The following is a 24,124-nucleotide window of genomic DNA, read 5'->3' on the forward strand; positions in this document are numbered from 1 at the left end:
CAGCGCCTCCACACACCTCTGTTGGAGCAGAGGCGGGACCTCTGGCACCTAAGTGAGCATGCAGGGCCCCACACATGACAGCGGTGGACTGTGATCCATCCTCACCCAGGGCAGCAGTCAGAGCTCTGGTCGCCTGGCTGCTTGGCAAGAAACGTGCCAGAGGCCAGGAGCACCTGGCTTCAGCAGACAACGGCCCGGTCACCGTCCAGTTTATTGCCCTGCCCGAGGTCCGAGCCCTCTAGCTGCGGTAGGGAGAGCTGTAGGGGCAGTCTGGGCGCCCAGCCATAGGTGGCAGGTATCCCAGGAAACAGTGGCACACCGGGCAGTAGGGGAACGGGCCCAGGGAAGGAGGTATGGGGGGCATGGGGGCGACGGGCCCTGCAGCCACAATGGGCAAACACGAGTGGCACAAAGGTAGCAGCTCGGCCACGGGGAGCACCAGGGGCAGAGGGCGCCTGGCTGCCGCCCCGAGGATGGCGGGAGGGGCGGACTCGCTCCTGACCTGGGTGGTTGGAAGGTCTTGCTCTGGGCCACCTGCAGGCTCCCGCTGCTGCTCCCCCTGGTGCTCTCTGGGGGCCAGGAGCTCCTCTGGTGGCCTGCTGGCGGGCTCCGCCTCTGCTGGGCTTCCTAACTCTTCCGCCTTGTCCTCATCTTGCCTTTGGGCTGCCTTCTCGCCCACTCTCCTCTTCTTCAGCAGGTGGGGGCAGTCCTTCCTGAAGAGAGGGCTGCTGTAGAACTGTAATTGAGGTTCCAAATGGAAAGGGGGACAGAAACTCCAGGTCATGGCAGGGCCTGGGGCACCGGCAAGATGGCTCTGAGCCCCTCTGGGCTCTCAGCCAAGTGTCCCAGGGCCTCCCTCTCCGGGGGTTGCAGCCCCAAAGGAAAGCTGTGCACCTGCTGTCGCCTAGGCCTCATTCGCTGACTTGAAAGCCCCAGCGCCTTTGGCGAGGACAAGAGCCACCTGACCTGGGATTGCAGACAAGCCCACAGGGGAGTGGGGTTGGGGCTTCCTGAAGGAGCATTAGGGGACACTCAACTGCCCCCCAGCGAGCTAGCCAGTAATCACATGGCATTTTATGGCAATGTAAGCGGTTCTCAGCCTCTAGTCTCACCAGGCGATGCCTCGGGGCCACCAAAGTGCCCATTTCAGGGTAGACTGTCTCAAGCCTTGAGAATCCTCTCGGAAGGCTCCTCAGCTGTAACAAGGTGGCTCCATGGTCCCCAGCCAGAGGTCGAGTCTCCAGGGTGTCCGTCTTTCCCTCTACACTCTGTCCGTTCAGGCTGTACCTGAGGACTCATCAGAGATGTTTGGCCACCCCGGGCCACCCGAGGCCATGTGCACGCTGGCTGGGAGTTCCTGTGTCCTGGACCACATCTAAAGTAAGATGCACACGGTAGCATGGAAAAGGAGGAATCGGTTTATTGAACAGCTGCAGGGAGCAAAACTAGTGGACTGCGCCACCTTTGTCACACACCAGGGAGGGAAGGCTTTGCCACTCCAGATGCTCCCCCTCTCCCCCGGAGATGGCAGTCTGTCGGGACCCAGGCCCTGGGGTACCCGGGGTGCTGGGCATCAGTGGGGCCAGGCTGAGACACGTCAGCAGCTCCCTGCATTAAACCCTCCCCTCCTCTCCTGGGTGAGATGGTCGGTGCCCCTTTCCCTCCTGTAACAAACGGCTGCTTGTTCTCAGGCAGGAGGCTCTCCGCCTGGAGGATCTGAGTCCCTCTTTGCTCATTCAGGGCTCTCCTAGCAGCTCTCGGAAGGACTGTGTTCTTAGTTAAAAGCCTGGGGCATCCGGAAGGCTTTTTGTTTGGGGTAGACAAAAGGCCTCAGACCTTTGCAATTCCACAATCCAGTGGCTCTTCCCAGTCTCCGCAAGTCCAGCACTCTAGTTGCAGGTCATGCTGGATAGTTTTCTGACAAATGAGTATTCCCAGTACGCAGGAAAAGCATAAACCATTTCTTGCTTATTGTGGCTGTTCTGGCAGTAGCAGCTACTGTGTATGTGGAGGATTTCAGGGGGGAAATGATGATGTCCCATTAAGGGGTGACACCCCCTTTGTAGGACAGGTGTGCCAGCAGCTTTCTACTTCTGCAACAGAACACGTATATCTCCAATACAAGCTCGTAAAAAAATACTTTAACAGAATATACTGTACAGAACTAGGATTTAACACGGTATATTACAATGCTAAAATATTTGTATAAATACTATACAGGCTCGGAATCACTCCATTAGAAAGGGCTCACCAATGAGGCCATTAAAAACTGCTGTCAGCCTCACTGGAAGAGCAACTACTTCCACAGCAGGAACACAAACAGTAATAATGACAGTGGGTACTGGAGCTCGATGCCCTCAAGGAATATTTAGGTTCCTACTGACTATTCTGCAACAGCAGACGCTAAGCTACGTACTGAGGCCAGCCTGGTTTAAAAAAACCTTTTCAAAGAACACTTTTGATGGGAATTTTAGCACTTTGAAAACCAATTCCTCCTGTGGCCTGATCAGCCACCCCTAAGAGATCCAAGTTGGCTCCTGAGGCACCTGCCCAGAGGGGGTTGCTTTCTCCATGTCCCTCGTGCTCCCTCCATCACACCCACGGCTGCCGACACACACCCCACCCCAGCCCGGCTGCATGTGCCAGTCACCTGCCATTTGTGTGTCCCATCATGGCGAGTCACTGGTAGGCATTGAGTGCAAACAAGACATGAGATGGAAGTCCCCAGAGCCCCAGCTCCAGTTCTGGGTGGGGTAAACAAAGACGCAGAGGAGGGTAGAAGAGAGTGTGTGCCCCAGTCCACTGGCGTTCTGCCCGCGGGAGTGGTATCTAATCTGGCATTTCAATATTTAATTTGGGAGGTGGGAGGACATATTTCCCAGGGCTCTGGGTGATAACCACCCTGGTCTTCTTACGGAACATCGGGGCAATCTTAGGAGGTTCTGGAACGGGTGTTTCTTCTGTTTCCTCATTATCTTCATGGTGGAGGTCATAGGAGATGTTCCCATATTCTCTCAAAAACGGGAAGAGTTCAAGCAGAAACTGACAGAAATCCTTGCGAATCCCAAACCACCCTGAAAAACAAGGATGCACTTGCTTACCACACTGGCCTCCATGGGATCTGCTGTGGCTGTGCTACCCTGAACAGGAAGTTTTACTTGGACCACGTAACCCTTTCTCCCGATGCCTTAGAAATGACAACTAAGCAAGGCCTGGATACCCATGAAGGGCAAGAAGATGGGCCTGTGGCTTGCAGCTCTCTAAGCGGGGCTCCCGGGCTGGCCCACTGCGACCCCATTAGAGATCAGAAAGTGGGGGAGGTGGGGTGGTCCACTGACACAGGCCTCCCGGGTGCTCTGATGGGGGTCCCAGCAGTCAGGACTGCTCTAGCGAGCCTCAGACACATTCCCGAGGCATTGGAACTACGTCAGCATCCTCTCGCCTTCCCTATCTGGGATATGCTCACATGCGACAGAGAATGTCACCGGAAAAAGGGACTTGTCAGCATCTGGCAGGCACTGGTCCAGGCCAGCCGGCAACCCGAGCTCACAGGGCCCTCTCACAGCTGCTCCTCCAAGGCTTTGTTTGTGCTACCTATACCACAGGACCATCCACTCAGTGCTGGCTCTCCCAGTGCACCCCCCACCATCCCCTGGCTTCCAGAATGGCATGCTCTGGGGCTACCTGCAAAGGAGCTTATGGTCTAGTGAGGAAAGGACTCTTGTCAAAGATCACTTCAAAACTGAGTGTCCCATCACACAGGTGGAGAGAAGGGAGAGCAAGCAGGGCCCCACTGACAAGACACAGTGATGTCGGGAATGTCCCTTGGGAGAGCAGGGCGAGGCACAGAACCTGAGTGGACTCCCAGGGTTTGGAGGGTGATGTGGATTTTTATCTAGTCCTCAGGAGCCCCTGGAAAGCAGGTAACTTCATCCTCATGTTGCAGCAGAGGGGACAGGGCTGAGAGGCCTACCTCAAATGGCACAGTGTGCCATAGGAAGGGCATGGTGCAGGTCAGAGAAAGCAAGGTTGACAGCGCACTCTTCCCTCAGAATATTCCAGGCCTTCCTCAGGCCTACATTTCCTCTGTGACCTCCCTAACTGGGACTCTCAGGCTCATTGTTCATAGAATGGGGCCACATGCACACATGCACAGAGACACACAGGTCGAGGGCTTCCGAAGTGCTGAGTACATACAGTGGTTTCCTCCCTTCTGTCCAAAGGTGGTTGCCATCAGAGTGATCAAGGAGAGCCAAAGAGGGACAAATATTGGGATACAAGAGAATGCGTTGTGGCCATCCAGTTTGTGAACCAACAGGATCTAAGGAAAGAGAAACAGGTGAGGTCCTATTGATAAAGCATCTGAGGACGGACAATGTCTAAGGCCAGTCCAGCCCTCCCTTGTCAGGTCTCACAAGGGGTAAGGTCAGCTCCACAGAAGACTACAGATACGCTCTATCTTGTGGGGTAGCATGACACCTACTTTCATGTCCTTCTTCAGGACCAAGCAGAATCTGTATACTTGGGAGGCTTCCAACAGCAGGACTGTTATGGGAAGCTCCTTCTGGTGATCGTTCTGAGGAGTCAACGGTGCCCATTCTATAATTCTGCACAGAATGCTAACGAAAAATAACCAATTCTCTTTCTAGATATAGACAAATCCACACGTACTGATGCATCACGGCCACAAGGACTCACTTCTCACTGCCAGTCCCCCAAAAGAAAGGATGCTCTAATTTTGGCATCATGCCCTCCATCCCCACCCCCATCTACCGTGCTTTCTAGGTATACAGAGTGCTGTCACAGGACAGGGAGGGACCCAAGGCCTGAGAAGTTCTGCTGTCGAAAGCTTACCTCAAAAGTAAGGAGAGGCACGACGATCGTCATCCAGCTCAGTGCCATTGTTATGTGTGTCCTTCGCTGTTCTGCAATCACATCCATGGAACGCAGGAACAGGACAGACCACACAATGTAATAGAGGACCACCAGGCACAGAAAGGACATGAGAATCCAGAGAGGGACACACACGACCTGAGGGAAGGAGGAGAGAGAAAAATCTTTATAGTTTGTGCCCAGTACCTGAAGGGAGGCATAGCCAACCCCCTGCCGGACATCTGCAGTTAAGACAGTGCAAACATGAGTGAGGATGGCCGCCAAGCATCCCAGGACTGTGGGGACACTGGCTCAGGGCCACCGCCTGCTCCAGGACATGCTCTGCCATGGGCCACACTTGGGGAGAAGAGCTTGGTGGTTGCCCTTCTAAGATATGCTCTCACTCAGCCTGCACCTGGCTCTGCTGCAAGGGAAGCAGAGCAGTCTGCCACCCTCAGCACACCCTCTCCACAGCTGTTTGCCCATCCTGCTGGAGGCACCATGGTGGTAGACTGTGGGGCCCATGCCCCTGGGAACTTCAGCTGCCCTCCGCTCACAGGTGCAGTGACGCTGAGAGTGCTCTGCCGCCCAGTCCCTGCCCCCTCGCCAAGGCGGGTCCCATGTCTGCTGCTGTTGCACCAGAAACACCTTGCTTCACCTCCACATGAGCCCACGGGAGAAGCCCAAGGGGCCTCACCAGGCTCCCTGGTTAGATCATTCTCCCTCCTGCGCTGCTCCTTGGATCTGTCATCCCTGTCTTATGTTATCACACGGTCAATTGCTTTCTTTTGGTGTACAGTCCTATGACTTTTCACACATACGTGTGTAGAGCTGTGTAACCCCAGGCAGGACACAGGACAGCTTCTCCACCCCACAGGACTCCCTCATGCTGCCCCCTCACTGTGTCCTACCCTCACCCCACCCCCAACCCCTGGCAACCACTGATCCACTCCCTATCACTACACTTGTGTTTGTTCAAGAGCACGATGTACATAGCATCACACAGCATGTCACCTTCTGAGACTGCCTTCTCTCAATCCACAGAACGTCTGTGAGGTTCCTCCACGTTGTTACATATAACGACAGCCTGTTTCTTTTTATTGCCAAGTGGCATTCCATAGAATGGGGGCACCCACTGCCTGTTTGTCCAGCCACCCGTGGAAGGAAATGTGGGTGCTTTCCCGCTTTTGGCTGTCACAAATAAAGCTGCTACAAACACTAACACATGGGTTTTTGTATGGCTGTACATTTTCATTTTCTAGGGGAAATACCCCGGATCAGCATTGCCAAATCACATTCACTCCAGTCTGTGTCAGAGTGCCTCTACAATTCGGCAATCCCAGCAGCGAGGTGCCAGCATCCCTGCCCTCCACACCCTCACCTGCACTCCACGCTGTTTAGCTTTGCCATTCTGATGACTGTACTGTGGACCTCATCCTGGTTTTTATTTGCCTTTCCCTACTGGGTAAGGATATTCTGTTTGTGCGCTTACTTGCCACATGTATATCCTCTTTGTGAATTATCTCTTCAGGTCTCTTGCCAATCTTAAAATGAGGTTTTTTTGTTTGTTTGTTTGTTTGTTTTTTAGTTTTGAGAGTTTAGATGTTTTGGATACAAGTCCTCAGCTGGATATGTGCCTTGCGAATATTTTTTTCTTACTCTGTGGCCTGTCTTTTCATTCATTTCATTTCCATTCTGACCTTCTCTTATGGACCTTACTGTTAGTGTCACTTTTAGGGACTCCTCATCGAACCCCAGGCCCCAAAGGTTTTCTCCTATGTTTTCTTCAGACACTTTTTTGGTTTTCCATTTTGTTTTTACACCTAGGACTTGAATTGCTGTGTGGTTTTTAATCCTCTCTAGTAGCTTGGAGTTCCTGATGGTAGATTTTGCTATAAAATCTATGGAGAGTCTCCTTCCTATGCCCCTTCTCACTTAGCCACACTCACATGGGGGCCTCCTTCAGGTGGAATGCTAGGGAGCGAAGTGGCCTCCCATGGTCTCTCTTGGTCACTGCAAGAAGCATGCACTCAGACTGTTCCATCTGCTGGGACCTGCCCAGAACTGGGGCTGGAAAAAAATCTCTTCACTCACCTACAGAAAACATTCATAATTCTTTTTTTTTTTTTATATTCATAATTCTTAATCTTTTTTTTTTCTGATTGCACCTTACACTAAAAGTTTGTCTGATATTTGTTTCCTCCACATCACAACAGAAAATCCTGAACCCAATTACCATGCTCCAGATATACCACTCTAAGGATGTAGGACAGGTACCTGAACTTTTTAATCATAATTGTTTTATCAAAGACTTTGGGCAGAGGTGAAGAGTCTTGCCTTTATTCATTATGGAGATGACTATGTTCCCTTATTTTCTTCCCTGTCACCAAATGAATATTTTTTTTGGTATACTTGTTACTTTTTAAAAAGGTAAACCATGTTCATAACAGAAAATGTCTTATATGCAAAAGTACACATCAAGCAACACTGATATGACCTCATCTCCCAGAGGCACATCTTCCACCTCAGTTCTCACCTGCTTTCTAGGCATTCATAGTTGGAAGTCTAAGTCCTACTGGATTCTCTAATTTGTAGCTTACATGTATATATGATTACATATGTTTGTATCTAGACTGATCCATCCTCCTATCCACCTGCCCTTCTCTCCATCTATGCAGTCAGTTTTAACCAAACACCCAAAAACTGAAGGAACAGGTTCCAAGCATGACTTGGACCTTGCCCCGGGCAGGAATGTAAAGTGGCACAACTTTTTTGACAAGCAAGTTGACAGTATAGTTTGTATTTAAAACCTCAAAAAGTTCCCACCCTCTGGCCCAGTAATATGCTCTCTGGAGTCTTTCCTAAGAAAACAATGAAAAAAATTAGGCAAAGACTTTTAGGCACAAAAATATATGTTATATCGTGATTTATAATCACACTGGTATCAACTTCAGTGTTTGGAAGGAAGGGATGGTTTGGTAAATGCGTTTGAAGAATACTACATCAATTAAACTTTAAAAATTATGTTTACAAAGACCTTTTATTGCCATGGGAAAATGCTTCAGATGCATTAGGATAAGAGAGCAGCACACAAAACCGTGTGCATAGCACAGGCTCAGCTACCTTCACAAAGCAATAACCTCCAGCACAGGAAACCCCAAACACTAGCCATACTCTCTCCCAGTGGGTTACGGGTGATTATCATTCTATTACCTAAGCTCGTCTGTCTTTTCCAAGTTTTCTACAATGAACACAAATTACTTTTATAATTAAAAAAAGAAAAGTTTATTTAAGGATTTAAAAAGTTACATACAAGCCAGGGCCAGTGGATGATCTTGTCCAGTCTTAAGGCAATGAATATAAACTGCAGGATGTTGACAGAACACAGTATTTCTAACTAAAAATGAAGAGAAGAATCAGTTAAACAAAGTAAAAGTTGCATTCAATACTGCAATTATTTGGTTAACACACTAAAAGGCAATGCAAATTATAATATGGTAAAAGCTTTATTAAGTTATACTGGGACCTCTTGATCTTCAGCATCAAAGGAGTGAAGCAATGCAGCAGCAAAGAGAAACCTGTCCCCCACCCCAAGTCTCCTGCCTCGTGCCCTCTGCTTACTGGCTGCCCTGCCCTTTATGTGCTCTCTACCAAACAATCATCTTGTTTCCAGGTTCGTTGAATAGAGGCAATCTGTGGCAGGCACTCCAAGCATCCTTCCTGCCCCCACCCACAAATCTCTATTCCATACCTGTACTTCCTTCTCATACCCAGGGCTCAGCTCTGCATCCCACCCCTTCCTTTCTGGCTCCTTGAGGAGCCTGTCACATCCGGACATCAATTCTTTACCTCATCTTTAATCCTGCCCTTTCAACTGATCCCTCCCGGAAGCACAGAAACAAATTCAGCTCAGTCCCTTTAAACACAAAAGAACCCCAAGACCAAATGAGCCCATCCCTCCCTCAAGCTTGTATCCCTCCCAGTGCTAGCACTTGGCTTTGTGAGACATCATGGGTGCTCAGGCCCTCATGGCCTCCCTTGCCATTCTGAGCTCTCAGCACTGTGGCCCAGCCTCCAGCCCTGATCACTGGCAACTGCTTCATCAAGGTTCCCAATGCCAGATCATCCTATGGGGCACATGTGTGGCATCTCTATGAACCCTGCACGGTTTCGCCCTCCTCCTGATGCTCTAGGTAGCTCTTTTTCAGTACCCTCCTCTCCTTGAACCCTGATGCCCCCCAGAACCTTCAACCCAGTCTTCCGTCTCTGTGAGAGACACAGCCACAAATCTGTGTGCGTTCACTCGCTCAGCCTGCTGTCCATGGCCCTGACTGGCGTGACTGCCTGCTGGCTGTTGCTACCAGCTGCCCCTGATACAGCCTTCTTGCTGCATCCCAGGCCCAGCTCTCGTAGAGATGCCGCAGTCAGAGCCAGCCTCAGACTGAGTCCATTAACTGCTCACACCTTTACCCTGTCCCACTCCCTTCCAGAGAGTCCCACTCCCTTCCAGAGCCTCCCACCTTGCTGTAAGGCACCATGGCAGCCCAATCACCTGAGCCACACCACCAGCAAGCACCCTGTATTCCTCTTCCCACCCCTGAAAGCTGTTACCATGTCCTGTCTTCTCTACCACCCCAACAGCTACTGCCTTGTCAGGCCTCTCTCCTCACCAGTGCCCCCAAATGCCTCCAAAGCCTCCCACCCCCCCACTAGCCTCCCAGTCTGGAAGGCTCTCTGTTCCTGCCACTGCCTGCAAAATGAAAATCACAGGAAGCTGACTGATCTGGCCTAGAGTTTTCCCAAAGTGGTCAGTTCACAGGGCATTCAGTGAGGGAGCCATTCTTTCCTAGGCCTCTGGGCTGAAAGAAATCCTTAACAAGTTCCATTGGATTAAGTAATTAAATCTAAACTTCACATTTATATCATTGGTAGCCGTCTAAAAAAATAATAAAAGTCATATAAATCAAAAGGAAAAATTATTTTTATTTCATTCCTAAATAACCACAACTGATTCCTAAGAGGATACATGTGGCCTGCTGGTACTGTACCATTTCTTAAGGCACTGCCATCCTCATTAGCTGTTCTCCAGACAAATTCTTTTTTTTTAATTTTTTTAATTTTTTATTTTTTTTTATTATTTTTTTTCCAGATAAATTCTTACATAGTAAGTACTACCCTCCCCTCACAGTAACTACCAACAACTCCGCTTCTTCTACAATATCATCAAAACTAATGTAGGGTAACCTAATAATAAAACTGTAAACGACTTGGAGGTAGTAGTTCATATCATATCCCCACAGCAGGTTGGTATCACGTTGCTTCCCCCTCAAAAATGGCCAATATCCCATGGTGCCCTGAGAGCTCACTATGGAGGCCTGGGGCAACTCGGCGCATGCTCTGAGGACTGAGGAGCTGGCCTCCCTTCAGCCCAGTTCCTCTCTACATCCTTCCTCTCCCCCAGCTCCCACCACTCTCTCCTTTCCACTTCATGCTCCAGGCAATTTTTTAAACTGTGTGGTAAAATACATACAATGGAAAACTTACTGTCTTAGCTATCTGTAGCTATATAGCTCAGCGTCACTAAGTACCTTCATACTGTTATGCGATTGTCATCAACATCCATCTCTAGAAGTCTCTGTGTCTTGCCAAACTGTGCTCCAGTCATCTTGGGGTCACAAGAGCTCACTGTGCGTGACACTTTCTCCTGCCTCTACATCTTTGTAGAGTCTCTCTGTCTGGGAAATATCAACCCCTTCCATACCTGCATAGGGTGCGCCCTGGCAAAGCCCATTGTTCCTTCATGTCTCTGTGCAAGCCTATCCCGTCACCCCTGAGTAAATGTGGCACTCTTCTCCCCGGACACAAGCACCAGAAGGGAGCTCAACTCCTGACATAGTGTTTCTTCTTCCAGGTCAGAATGCCGAGGGGGATTATATGAATGACTCACTTTTTGTAACTCTGCATTGGGAAAATATGGTTTCATGCCCAATGCGGTCCTAACCCTTGTATATGCTTTTACTTTCTGAAAAACCAAGTTCCAAATTTGAACATGTACCTTAAACTGCTTCCTCAGTTCCTATCCAACTATATTTGGATGCTTTTCCTCAGTGCTTTTCGACCTGAGTGACACTGCCCCTGCCCCGAAGGCTAGGAACTGAGCAGGGGTGCCCCTGGGTCTCATACACACTTGTGGCAAGAGCCTCTCCACCGACATTTAGTGGAAAGAGGGCAGACAGAGGTATCCTGCCATGCATTAGACAGTCCCATTCAACAAAACATTTCCTCTCCAAAAGGCCAACAGCACGTGTCCCTCTCCTACCAAGAAACGTTGAGCCAAACAGAGAATATCTGGGACACCTGGGTAGCTCAGTGGTTGAGCGTCTGCCTTTGGCTCAGGGCATGATCCTGGAGTCCCAGGATCGAGTCCCACATAGGGTTTCCTGTGGGAAGCCTGCTTCTCCCTCTGCCTATATCTCTGCCTCTCTCTCTGTGTGTCACTCACGAATGAATGAATAAAAAATAACTTTAGAAAAACAAATAGAAAATATCTGGAATGTGTGATCCCAATGATTTTGTTTAATGTTAAGTTTTTGCAAATCATTTTTGCAGCTTGGCTTTGCTTCTTCTGCTCAGGTAACAGAGAAAACATGCAAAGCAACATGGGCATAAAGGAGAACAGTAAGGATGACTGGGTGAAAATGGTGCCTTTAGCCAGCACAGGGAGTAGAGATTCAGGTGAAGTTGGAAAAGGAGTCTGGAGCTCACGTGGAAATGTGAGTTCAGCAGTGGGAATGCTGGAGGCGACAGCGCATAAGTGGCAGTGGAGACAGGAAGTGTAAGCAAGACCATCCCCAAGGAAGTATGCACAGTGAGGACAGAAAACAGCCAAGCTTAGGCTCCTTAGTGGTGAGAATGGAGCCAAAGCAGAGGCGGCCAGTGTAGTGAAAGGCCCATGAGTGGCAGAAGCTGCTGCGTGGCTGGTGGCCAGAAAAAAAGAGCTGAAAGGGCTCACTGGCTGTGGTCGGTTTCGGGGAGTATGAGGCTGCGCAGGGAGCTTGGGGTCAGAAAGGCTCTGTTGTAGGAAGCCTTTCTGTGAATGGAAAGAAAGGCACAGGAGCCAAACAGATGACAGAGAAGCTTTTGCTGCTGTCGTTCAGTTTTCTCTTTCAGATGAGAGAGCCCACAGTTAGCAGACAGAGCGTGGATGAGCTTGGGAGCAAATGCTCAGAGGCAGCAGAAGGGGAGAGGGGGCTTCCTGGACAGGAAGAAATTCTGTCACAAGACAGCAGCAGAAACTCAGGCTGCATCTTCTACCTGCTGGTCTGCCCAAATTTCAGACCTGTCAGCCCCCTCCAAGTCCACAAGCCAGCTCCTTAACCTGAATCATTCTCTCCCCCTTTCCCTCTCTTCCTTCCTCCTTCCCTTCTCCCTTTCCCCACCTCTCCTACTGGTCCTCTCAGGAGAAGCCTAACTAACACAGCTGGCTAGGGAAAGCTGCAAAGGTGGATGAAGCCTGAGGGGCTGGGTGAAAAGCCCGAGTTCTGAAAGAAACTCTTTGAGAAAGAGAAACACAATTATTTTCACCATTTTTAGTTTCCTTATATACCACAATCTAGAGGTAAATCTTTCTGACAAAGGGCAAGACATCTACATTAGCTGACCAAAAGATTTTACTTTTTATAACATCCTTAAATAGATGAAATCTCACCTCCAGCGACCTGTCATGTCGAAAGCCCCAGACGCAAGCTGCAACGGACACGGGGGACACAAAGAACAGCGGCATGAAGACCAGCAGCCAGAAGTGGCTTCCTCTCTCGATCCGGTCACAGACCAGGACCTCAAACAGCAAGAGCAGCAAGTGGATGCCCACTGCAATTAACATGGCCTTAAACTCCACACATGTTTCTCCTTCTGCTCTAAAAAGGGACGGTAGAAGAAGAAGAAGAAAAATGCTCAGTTCAGAATCTCCAAAACAGGTAGGCTGTCTGGGCAGACACCAACATAGTATCGTTCGATACTATGAACGATAACTATAAAGCCAGAGTTATTACTTCCCTGATGGGAAACATCGATGCTTTTGTTCATGACTTTAAATTTGACTACTCCCAAGATCATTCAAGCTGATTGCTTCCACTACTAAAAATGGACAAATATCTCTTAAATCTCATGATCCTCATCTCTCAATAAATTAAAAACCATGCAGATCACATTTCACGCAATACTATAAAAATTACTAGCTGTATGAATGTGTGGGTTATAGTTCAAGAAAATACAGTAACTACTGTAAAGTACTATTCAAAAATGCCAATAAAACTATGAACGTCTTTTTTATATTTTCCTTTCTAGTCCATTAGGATGAATTAACACCTGCAGATGAAAGAGAAAGAAGAGCAGTTAAAACTGCTTCTAAGCAGAATCGGTTTAATTAGCTGTTTAAGTATCAGGCAGGAACTTATCAGATTAACAATTGAAAAATAATTAGGCTGCTAATCAGGATAATGCTTAAAGATGCATTTGGAGGGATCCCTGGGTGGTGCAGTGGTTTGGCGCCTGCCTTTGGCCCAGGGCGCGATCCTGGAGACCCAGGATCGAATCCCACATCGGGCTCCCAGTGCATGGAGCCTGCTTCTCCCTCTCTCTGTGTGTGACTATAAAAAAAAAAAAAAGATGCATTTGGAAAGCCCACAGTATTTCATTCAAAATACAAATAAACATTTATGAAGTATGTACTTGGTGATAAATACACCCGAGCTTAGGACACAGAAAATGAAGCCAGTGGTCACTTGTACAGGACCCAGCAACATTCCACTGGATAATGTTAACACTGGAATGACCATTCCTGCACACTCACTATGTTCAACTACACACATACAATTCCTTTCCTCAATCAAAAATCTTCAATTAAACCAACAGGGAAAAGCTCAAATAGCTTCTCAATATCAATTAGCAGAATCTGAAATATTTATTTACATTTTCATTCTTGGGCAGCCCAGGTAGCTCAGCGGTTTAGCGCCGCCTTCAGCCCAGGGCGTGATCCTGGAGACCCGGGATCGAGTCCCATGTCGGGCTCCCTGCATGGAGCCTGCTTCTCCATCTGCCTGTGTCTCTGTCTCTCTCTCTCTCATGAATAAATAAAATCTTTTATTTATTTATTTATTTAAAACTTTTTTTAGATTTTATTTATTTATTTATTTATTTATTTATTTATTGAGAGAGAGAGAGAGAGAGAGAGAGAGAATGGCTGGGACACAGGCAGAGGGAGAAGCAGGCTCCATGCAGGGAACCTGAGGTGGGACTCGATCCCCGATCTCCAGGATCACACCCCAGGCTGCAGGCAGCGCTAAACTGCTGCGCCACTGGGGCTGCCCAATAAAATCTTTTAAATAAATAAATAAATAAATAAGTAAAATTTTCATTCTTCGAGTTGTAAACATTAGATATCTGAAAATATATCATAAAAAAGAAAAGATTTGCAAACTGCACAGGTAATCTCAAGAAAGAAAGAAAGGAAAGAAAGGAAAGAAAGGAAAGAAGAAAGAAGAAAGAAGAAAGAAGAAAGAAGAAAGAAGAAAGAAGAAAGAAGAAAGAAAAGAAAAGAAAAGAAAAGAAAAGAAAAGAAAAGAAAGAAAGAAAGAAAGAAAGAAAGAAAGAAAGAAAGAAAGAAAGAAAGAAAGAGAAAGGCAGGCAAAGGAAATCTAAGGACTTTAAAACAGCTTACATGCAAATGTCCCCCATCTGCCACGGCTCCTTGTATGTCTATTTTAAAGTTCTCAGATACATACGTGGTAAAGTATGTTACATGGGCTAACTCTTATTTTTAAAGTTAACCAAGGTTTAAACAGCTGCACTTTTCTCCCAGGACCAGTGCACATGTCCCACCCATCCACCGGGCATTCCCTCCCTCCCCATCTTCCCAGGGAAGGTGGAGAACAGCCCCTCAAGCCCTTCTTTTCCCTTTCTGGAGTGCCAGTCTCTGCGAGGGAGAAGAGACTCTTTGCGTCCCAGCAGCACCAGGCTATACCCCATGGCTGAGCTGACTCCAGGACCTTGAACGAACTGAGGCAGCCAAGAGGAAAGGCTCAGCCCTCTGCCCGGCCCCCAAAGGCTCTGCCCTCCTTCACAGCATCTAGGCCTCATCTCCCTGTCTTAGGGGCTCACTGTTTCCTGGCCAAGCTACCCCCCAACACCCCTTGCTAACAGTCCTAAAACCCCAGGACTAGGAGCCTGGGACAAGGGGAACCTCAGTTCTAGGACTGAACTGGAGACAGAGGTAGCCCTGATGACCAAACCAGGTCTTTGTTTTATAGACCTGCTCCTGCAAACATGGTAGTTTTATACTTTCTGGTCTAGCATAATATAACAGTTCGATATTTTGGATGCATTTTAGATTACATTGGCTTTTGTGGGCTGGCTAGGATCTTAAGCACCCCAAACAACACTGCTTTTATTTAAAAATGCATATCAAACACCTAATTTTTTTAAAACTTAGAACAGAACTCAGTTTGCCTATATTATAGTTCTTATAAAACCCCAGATAGGCAAAGAAAAATAGTCCTTAGTTAATCAAAAGTGAAAAACAAGATATTGCTCCCTGAGGGTAGAGACTGATAGGTTTCATAAAGCAGCATTACCGATATTGGGGATTCCGTGCCCAGACTCCAGTCCCAACTGAGGCTCCCACAATGACCATCAGCTTCCACAGCCATATCGGAGCGAAGACAGCCCAGTAGCTCCACTGAATGATGCCATCCAGACGGAGGGCCAGCAGGACAGAGAATAGCAGGAGACAGGCATAGATGAGGAATTTACTAGGAGAAAAGTAAAATGATTAACGAAGACTCACTTTTACAAATATATGACACCGAAGGGAGAGTACTGACAGCAGTATTTGTGAGCATGCATGGAGTCGCTAGTTCAACAATCATGTACTGGAAGGTTCCCTGTAGTAGGTGCACTGGGTTAGGGGGCTGGGAAGTACACAGAAGGACCAAAATAAGGTCCCTGCTTCCCAGGGCTTCCTGGTGGGTGGGTGGGGTGGTCTACACCAAAACAGAGCAGTACAGTAGGGCCTGTGGTGTGCTGGAACACTGCTCGGGTGCAGTGTGAGAGATCCTAAAAGACCACACCTGGCTTCCTTCTGTCTGGGGGCACCAGGAGGCAGAGAAGTGGTGCCCCTGGAACGGGTTCCAGAAGGTATGTGGGGAGCTGCTGGGCAAGACAGGCCGTGAGATGAGGAAGCATTGCAAACAGAAGGAACCAGACATACCAAGACATGGAGGCTGAAAAAGGCTGACATGTTAGGAGATGATCAAGTTTTGTCACCGACTCATCACTGGATTCTATTTTTAAAAGGGTATGGCACTTTTAATCTGCCGTGTTCAGATACAGTCACATTTTAGTACATGTATCATACTTTCTGTGATTGAACAGAACACACACACACACACACACACACATACACACACACTCACATTTCCCATAAAAGGGGAAGAGGATGTCCTTGAAATATCAATTAGAAATTACACTGTTGAGGAATTCTAGTTCTAGCAAAGTTTCACAAAGTAAGGGGCATGGGGTTTTTCTTCTCACCTTAAATAATAAACTGGACAAAATTTATGAAACAAGAGCTTTCAGATACTGGACAACAAAGGCTGGTCCAGCAAAGGACTGTGATGACAAGAAGGAAGGGAGGAAGGAAGAAAATAAAGGCGGTAAACTTTATTACGGCTCCAGCTTATTGCCTAGAGGCAGTTCCCAGGATGCAGCAAGAAAGTACTTAACTCCCAACCCTACTGATGATTACTTGAAACGTAAATGGTTTACCAGTTAAAAGACAGATTATCAGATTAGGTTAAAAGGCAGGACAACTATATGCTACCTGTAAGAAATCCACTTCATCTACCTATAAAATCACAGACTAAAACTAAAAGGACAGAAAAAGTTATATCAAGAAAGCACTAACCAAAAGGAAGCTGGAGTGACATATTAATATCTGTTCTAGTCTTCTAGTGTTACTCTAACAAACCACCGCAAATGTGGCAGGTTAAAACAATACAAATGTATTATCTCACGGCTGTATGTGTCAGAAGTCCAGAAAGGCTTGGTTGGTTTAGCTGTTCACATGCTTATGAGGCTGAAATCAAGATGTCAGCTGGCTGGACTCTTACCAAGGGATCCTGGGAATAATCTGCTTCCAAGTTCACTCAGGTTGCCGGCAATTTGGTTTCCTGTGGCCGTGGGACTGAGATCGCAGTTTCCTCACTGGCTGTCAGCTGGGGCTGCCCTTGGGTCCCCTAGGTCTCTCTGGTCCCTGCGTATAAGCCTTCACATCTCAAAGCAAGCAACAGCATACAATGAGAATCTTTCTCACGCTTAAAATTCTTCTGGCTTCTCCTTCTGCCATATCGCTCCTGTTTCCGACGACAGTTCTCTGCTTAAGAGCGCATGTGATTAGACAGGGTCCACCTGGATAATCCAGGCTACTATTCCTATCATCAAGTCCATAACTGCAGTAGGCAGAATTCTAAAGATGTTCTCCAAGATTCCTGTCCTCTGCTTATTCAATCAAATACTAATCTAGGTACAACCACAAAAAGACTTTGTAGATAGAATTAAGGTTACTAATCAGGTGGCCTTAAAATAGGGAGATTAGCCCAGATTATCCAGGTGAGCCCAATGTAATCATATGAATCCTTAAAAGCAGAAAAGGGAGGCCTACGAGTGAGTCAGAGAGAGGTAGCAGAAGAGAGAGGAGGCAGAAGGGGAAGTCAGAAAAATTCTAAACATGAGAAGGATTCAACCTGCCTTTGCTGGCTTTGAAGGTGGAGGAAGGGAGCCATGAGCCAATAAATGCAGGCAGATTCTAGAGGTTGAGAATGATTCCTGCTGATCCAGCAAGAAAAATGAACGGGTTCTTAGCCCTATAACTGGAAGAAACTAAATTCTGACAACAACCCAAAAAAATCTGGAAGCAGATTAATCCCCAGAGCCCCAGAAAGGAATGCAGCCCTGCCAACACCCTGATTTTGGCCTTGTTAAACTCTAAGCAAAAAAATCCAACTTAGCTCTGCTCTACCTATACTTCTGAACCACAGAAATGTGAGATAATAAGTTCTGTGTAGTTTTAAGACACCAAATCTGTGGTAATCTGTCATGGAAACAATAGAAACAAATATTACAACCTTAGATACTTCTGCAAAGTCCCCCTTACCATGTAACTTAACAGTCAGAGAGGTTCCAGAGCCTAAAGCCTGGAAATCTTTGGGGGGCCACTTTGCCTGCCACAATATAAAACAAGGTATGTGGGTTTTTTGTTTTGTTTTTAAAGATTTATTTAGTTATTCATGAGAGAGAGAGAGAGAGAGAGAGAGAGAGAGGCAGAGAAGGCAGAGGGAAAAGCAGGCTCCCTGTGTGGAGCCTGATGCGGGACTAGATCTCAGGACCTGGGATCATGCCCCAAGCCAAAAGCAGTCACTCAACCACTGAGCCACCCAGGTGCCCCAAGGTATGTGTTTTTGAACAAGAAATATTACCAGGGACAAATAGGGGCAGTCCATAATGATAAAGAGGTCAATTTGTCAAAGAGGATCCAATAACTGTAAATATTTGTATACCTAGTAACAAAGCTTCATAATACATGTAGAAAATATTAAGGAAAAATGGAAAAATCTACAATTATTATTGGAAATTAACACTTCTTTCTCAATAACTGATAGAACACATAGAGATTACTAAGGATACACAAGTTTGTAATAATCAACCAACATGACCTAATTGATATTGATATAGCATTCCTCCTCCAACAGCATAATACAAAATTCCTTTCAAATGCACATAGAATACTCATCAAGATAGACTGAAATCTGGGTCATAAAACAAGACTCAACAAATTTAAAAGGATCAAAATCGTTCGAAGTAAATCTCTACACACAATGAAATTAAACTAAAAATCAACAACAGAAAGCTATCTGGAAAATTCTCAAAATGCTTGTAAATTAAACAACTTTGTTCTAAATAATCCACAGACAAAAGAAAAAATACACAAGAAGCATTTGAAAAATTCCAGACTAAATGAAAGTGGAAACAAAGTTTACTGACACTTGTGAACTCCAGCTAAAGTGGTACTAAAGGGAACTTTATAGCATCAAATGCTTTCATTGATCTAAAGTCAATGCTCTAAGATGCACTTCAAGAAACTAGGAAGAGGGGCACCTGGGTGGCTCAGTCCTTAGGCGTCTGCCTTCAACTCAGGTCATGATCCCACCAGTCCAGGCCAGTGGGGTTTCCTACTCAGCGGGGAGTCTGCTTCTGCCCTCCCCACACTTGTGCATACAAATGTGCATGCTCTTTCTCTAATAAATAAATAAAATCTTTAAAAAAAAAGAAACTAGGAAGAAAAGGAGATTTTTAAAAGCAGAAGAAAGGAATTCATAAACATAAGTAAAATCAATGAAACTAAAACCTGGTTCTTTGAAAAGATCAAGAAAAATAGTAAACCTATATAGTCAGAGTGATCAGAAGAAAACAGTAGACAAAAATCACCAATATCAGAAATGAAAGCAGGGGCATTACTACAAATCCTACAAACATTACAGGGATTAAAAGGGGATACTAATGAACAAGTTTATTCAAGTAAATTTCTTGGAAGAAAGACATTATCAAAATTTACACAAGAAGAAATATTTTCATATTTCTTCACAGCTATAGGGATAGCTATAGATAAACTAAAATTGTAGTTAAAATCCTTCTCACGAATAAACTGTCAGGCTCTGAAAAAAATCTATCAAATACGTAAAGAAGAAATAGTACCAACTTTTCACAAATTCTTACAGAAAGAGATGAGAGGGGGATAATTCCCAATTTACTTAATGAGGCTAGCATTACCCTGATACCAAAATCTGACCAAGAAAGAAAACTATTCTTCATGAAGATAGATGCAAAAAATAAAAACCTTAAAAATTATCAATCTGAATCCAGCAATATATAAAGAAGATATTACAGTATGACCAAGTGTGGTTTAGTCAGGATTACACGCTTGGTTTAGCATTTGAAACCAATTAATGTAACTCACTGTATTAATAGAATGAAAAAGAAAAAACATGATTATTTCAACAGTTCCAGAAAAAGCACTTGACATAATTCACTACCCACTCAATATAAAAGCTCTGAACAAATTAGGAATAGAAGGGTATCTATGAAAATAATGTTTAATGCTGCAAGACTAAATACTTGCCCTAAAATTAGAAACAAGGCAAGTACCTCTACTTCAATAAATCTATTCAACATTTTACTGGAGGTTCTACCATAACAATAATACAAGAAAAAGAGATAAAAACGATAACGAATTGAAAGGAAGGAGTAAATCTGGTATTTGCAGACAACATGACAATATATGTAGAAAATCCTAGCTAATCTAACAACAAGAAAAAATAAAACCTGCCTCCAAATCATATAAGTGAATTTAACAAAGTTGCAGGATACAAGGTAAATGTACAAAAAATATTATTATATTTCTTTTTTGAATTTTTTTTTAATTTTTATTTATTTATGATAGTCACAGAGAGAGAGAGAGAGGCAGAGACACAGGCAGAGGGAGAAGCAGGCTCCATGCACCGGGAGCCCGACATGGGATTCGATCCAGGGTCTCCCGGATCGGGCCCTGGGCCAAAGGCAGGCGCCAATCCGCTGCGCCACCCAGGGATCCCTTATTATATTTCTTTATGCTAGCAATGAAAAACTGGGACACTGGTTTTTGTTTTTTTTTATAAACTATCATTTACTGAATTGGCATCATGATGACACTAAATTCATATCTTTCAATAGTAACTCTGAATGTGAACGGGCTTAATGACCCCAACAAAAGGCGCAGGGTTTCAGGCTGGATGAAAAAGCAAGACCCATCTATTTGCTGTCTACAAGAGACTCATTTTAGACATAAGGACACCTACAGCCTGAAAATAAAAGGTTGGAGAACCATGTACCATTCAAATGGTCCTCAAGAGAAAGCTTGGATAGCCATTCTTATATCAGATGAACTAAAGTTTATCCTGAAGACTGTAATGAGAGATGAAGAGGGACATGATATCATACTTAAAGGATCTATCCAATAAGAGGACTTAACAATCATCAATATATATGCCCCAAATGCGGAAGCTGCCAAGTATATCAATTAATAACCAAAGTTAAGACTTACTTAGATAATAATATACTTATACTTCATGACTTCAATGTAGCGCTTTCTGCAATCGACAGGTTATCTAAGCACAACATTTCCAAAGAAACGAGAGCTTTAAATGATACACTGGACAAGATGGATTTCACAGATATTTCCAGAACTTTACATCTAAACGCAACTGAATACACATTCTTCTCAAGAGCACATGGAACTTTCTCCAGAATAGACCACATACTGGGTCACAAATCAGGTCTTAACCAATACAAAAGACTGGGATTGTCCCCTGCATATTTTCAGACCATAGTGCTTTGAAATTAGAACTAAACCACAAGAAGAAGTTTGGAAGGATTTCAAACACGTGGAGGTTAAGGACCATCCTGCTAAAAGATGAAAGGGTCAACCAGGAAATTAAGGAAGAATTAAAAAGATTCATGGAAACTAATGAGAATGAAGATACAACCATTCAAATTCTTTGGGACACAGCAAAAGCAGTCTTGAGGGGGAAATACATCACAATACAAGCATCCATTCAAAAACTGGAAAGAAAAAAAAAAACTGGAAAGAACACAAATAGAAAAGCTAACCTTACACCTAAAGGAGCTGGAGAAAAAACAGCAAATAGATCCTACACCCAGCAGAAGAAGAGAGTTAATAAAGATTCGAGCAGAACTCAATGAAATCGAGACTAGAAGAACTGTGGAACAGATCAACAAAACCAGGAGTTGTTTCTTTGAAATAATTAATAAGATAGATAAACTATTAGCCAGCCTTATTAAAAAGAAGAGAGAGAAGACTCAAATTAATAACATCATGAATGAGAAAGGAGATCACTATGAACACCAAGGAAATACAAACGATTTTAAAAACATATTATGAGCAGCTATACGCCAATAAATTAGGCAATCTAGAAGAAATGGACACATTCCTGGAAAGCCACAAACTACCAAAACTGGAACAGGAAGAAATAGAAAACCTGAACAGGCCAATAACCAGGGAGGAAATTGAAGCAATCATCAAAAACCTCCCAAGACACAAAAGTCCAGGGCCAGATGGCTTCCCAGGGGAATTCTCTCAAACGTTTAAAGAAGCAACCGTACCTATTCTACTAAAGCTGTTCAGAAAGATATAAAGAGATGGAGTACTTCCAAACTCATTCTATGAGGCCAGCATCACCTTAATTCCAAAACCAGACAAAGACCCCACCAAAAAGGAGAATTACAGACCAATATCCCTGATGAACATGGATGCAGAAATTCTCAACAAGATACTAGCCAATAGGATCCAACAGTACATTATGAAAATTATTCACCATGAGCAAGTGGGATTTATCCCCCCGGGATGCAAGGCTGGTTCAACACTCGTGAAACAATCAATGTGATTGATCATATCAGCAAGAGAAAAAACAAGAACCATATGATCCTCTCAATAGAGGCAGAGAAGGCAGTTGACAAAATATAGCATCCATTCCTGATCAAAACTCTTTAGTGTAGAGATAGAGGGAACATTCCTCAGCATCATAAAAGCCATCCACAAAAAGCCCATAGCAAATATCATTCTCAATGGGTAAACACTCGGAGCCTTTCCCCTAAGATCAGGAACAAGACAGGGATGTCCACTCTCACCACTGCTATTCAACATAGTACTAGAAATCCTAGCCTCAGCAATCAGACAACAAAAAGACATTAAAGGCATTCGAATTGGCAAAGAAGAAGTCAAACTCTCCCTCTTCGCAGATGACATGATACTCTACATAGAAAACCCAAAAGCCTCCACCTCAAGATTGCTAGAACTCATACAGCAATTTTGCAGTGTGGCAGGATACAAAATCAATGCCCAGAAGTCAGTAGCATTTCTATACACTAACAATGAGACTGAAGAAAGAGAAATTAAAGAGTCAATCCCATTTCCAATTGCACCCAAAAGCATAAGATACCTAGGAATAAACCTAACCAAAGAGGTAAAGGATCTATACCCTAAGAACTACAGAACACTTCTGAAAGAAATTGAGGAGGACACAAAGAGATAGAAAAATATTCCTTGATCATGGATTGGAAGAATTAATATTGTGAAAATGTCAATGTTACTTACCCAGGGCAATTTACACGTTTAATGCAATCCCTATCAAAATACCATGGACTTTCTTCAGAGAGTTGGAACAAATCATCTTAAGGTTTGTGTGGAATGAGAAAAGACCCCGAATAGCCAGGGGAATATTAAAAAAAGAAAACCATAGCTGGGGGTATCACAATGCCAGATTTCAGGTTGTACTGCAAAGCTGTGGTCATCAATACAGTGTGGTACTGGCACAAAAACAGACACATAGATCAATGGAACAGAATAGAGAATCCAGAAGTGGACCCTCATCTTTATGGTCAACTAATATTCAACAAAGGAGGAAAGACTCTCCATTGGACAAAAGACAGTCTCTTCAATAAATGGTGCTGGGAAAATTGGACATCCACCTGCAGAAGAATGAAACTAGACCATTCTCTTACATCATACACAATGATAAACTCAAAATGGAAGAAATATCTTAATATGAGACAAGATTCCATCAAAATCCTAGAGGAGAGCACAGGCAACACCCTTTTTGAACTTGGCCACAGTAACTTCTTGCAAGATACATCCAAACTATCATTCACTACAACTTTCCTAAAAATCTAAAACTATTCTAAAATTAAAAGTTCATGAAGACTGCCATTTAAAAACATCATCAAAATATGAAATACTGAAATAAATGTTAACAAAAGATGTGCAAGACCTGTACACTGAAACCTACCAAACACTATTAAAGATCTAAACCAATGAAGAGTTACCATGTTTATAGATTAGAAAATTTGGTATTGTTAAGATTTACATACTCTGTGTATTAATTTCCTATGGTTCCTATAACAAATTACCACCAACTTGGTGGCTTAAAACAATAGATGCTTATTCTCTTATAGTTTTGGAGGCCAGAAGTCCAAATGAAGTATAAACTCAAGTAAAAACCTCAAAAAATATACATGGTAACACTTATAATGAGATTTCCAAATCTCCTTTAATACATACAGTAACAATTATAATGGTAACAATTAA

General features: G+C 44.8%; 1 protein-coding gene across 4 annotated transcripts in view; it reads right to left on the minus strand.

The window, feature by feature from the left end:
* Positions 1–1,398: 1,398 nt before the first annotated feature.
* TMEM185A (transmembrane protein 185A) overlaps positions 1,399–24,124 on the minus strand; it is a 35,815-nt gene continuing 13,089 nt past the window's right edge. For 3 of the 4 annotated variants that reach the window (XM_072819276.1, XM_072819277.1, XM_072819275.1), the window contains exons 2-7: positions 15,504–15,680; positions 12,581–12,788; positions 8,186–8,269; positions 4,855–5,031; positions 4,198–4,321; positions 1,399–3,074 (exon numbers count right to left, since the gene is read on the minus strand). In XM_072819276.1, the coding sequence (XP_072675377.1) occupies positions 2,830–3,074; positions 4,198–4,321; positions 4,855–5,031; positions 8,186–8,269; positions 12,581–12,788; positions 15,504–15,680 (1,015 nt within the window). In that variant the 3' untranslated portion in view covers positions 1,399–2,829. Of the gene's footprint in view, positions 3,075–4,197; positions 4,322–4,854; positions 5,032–8,185; positions 8,270–12,580; positions 12,789–15,503; positions 15,681–17,039; positions 17,183–24,124 lie in introns of those variants that run through there. The other variant, XM_072819278.1, reaches the window with a different exon arrangement.

This window comes from Canis lupus (assembly GCF_048164855.1).
Source record: "Canis lupus baileyi chromosome X unlocalized genomic scaffold, mCanLup2.hap1 SUPER_X_unloc_4, whole genome shotgun sequence".
In the NCBI taxonomy this organism is placed as follows: domain Eukaryota; kingdom Metazoa; phylum Chordata; class Mammalia; order Carnivora; family Canidae; genus Canis; species Canis lupus.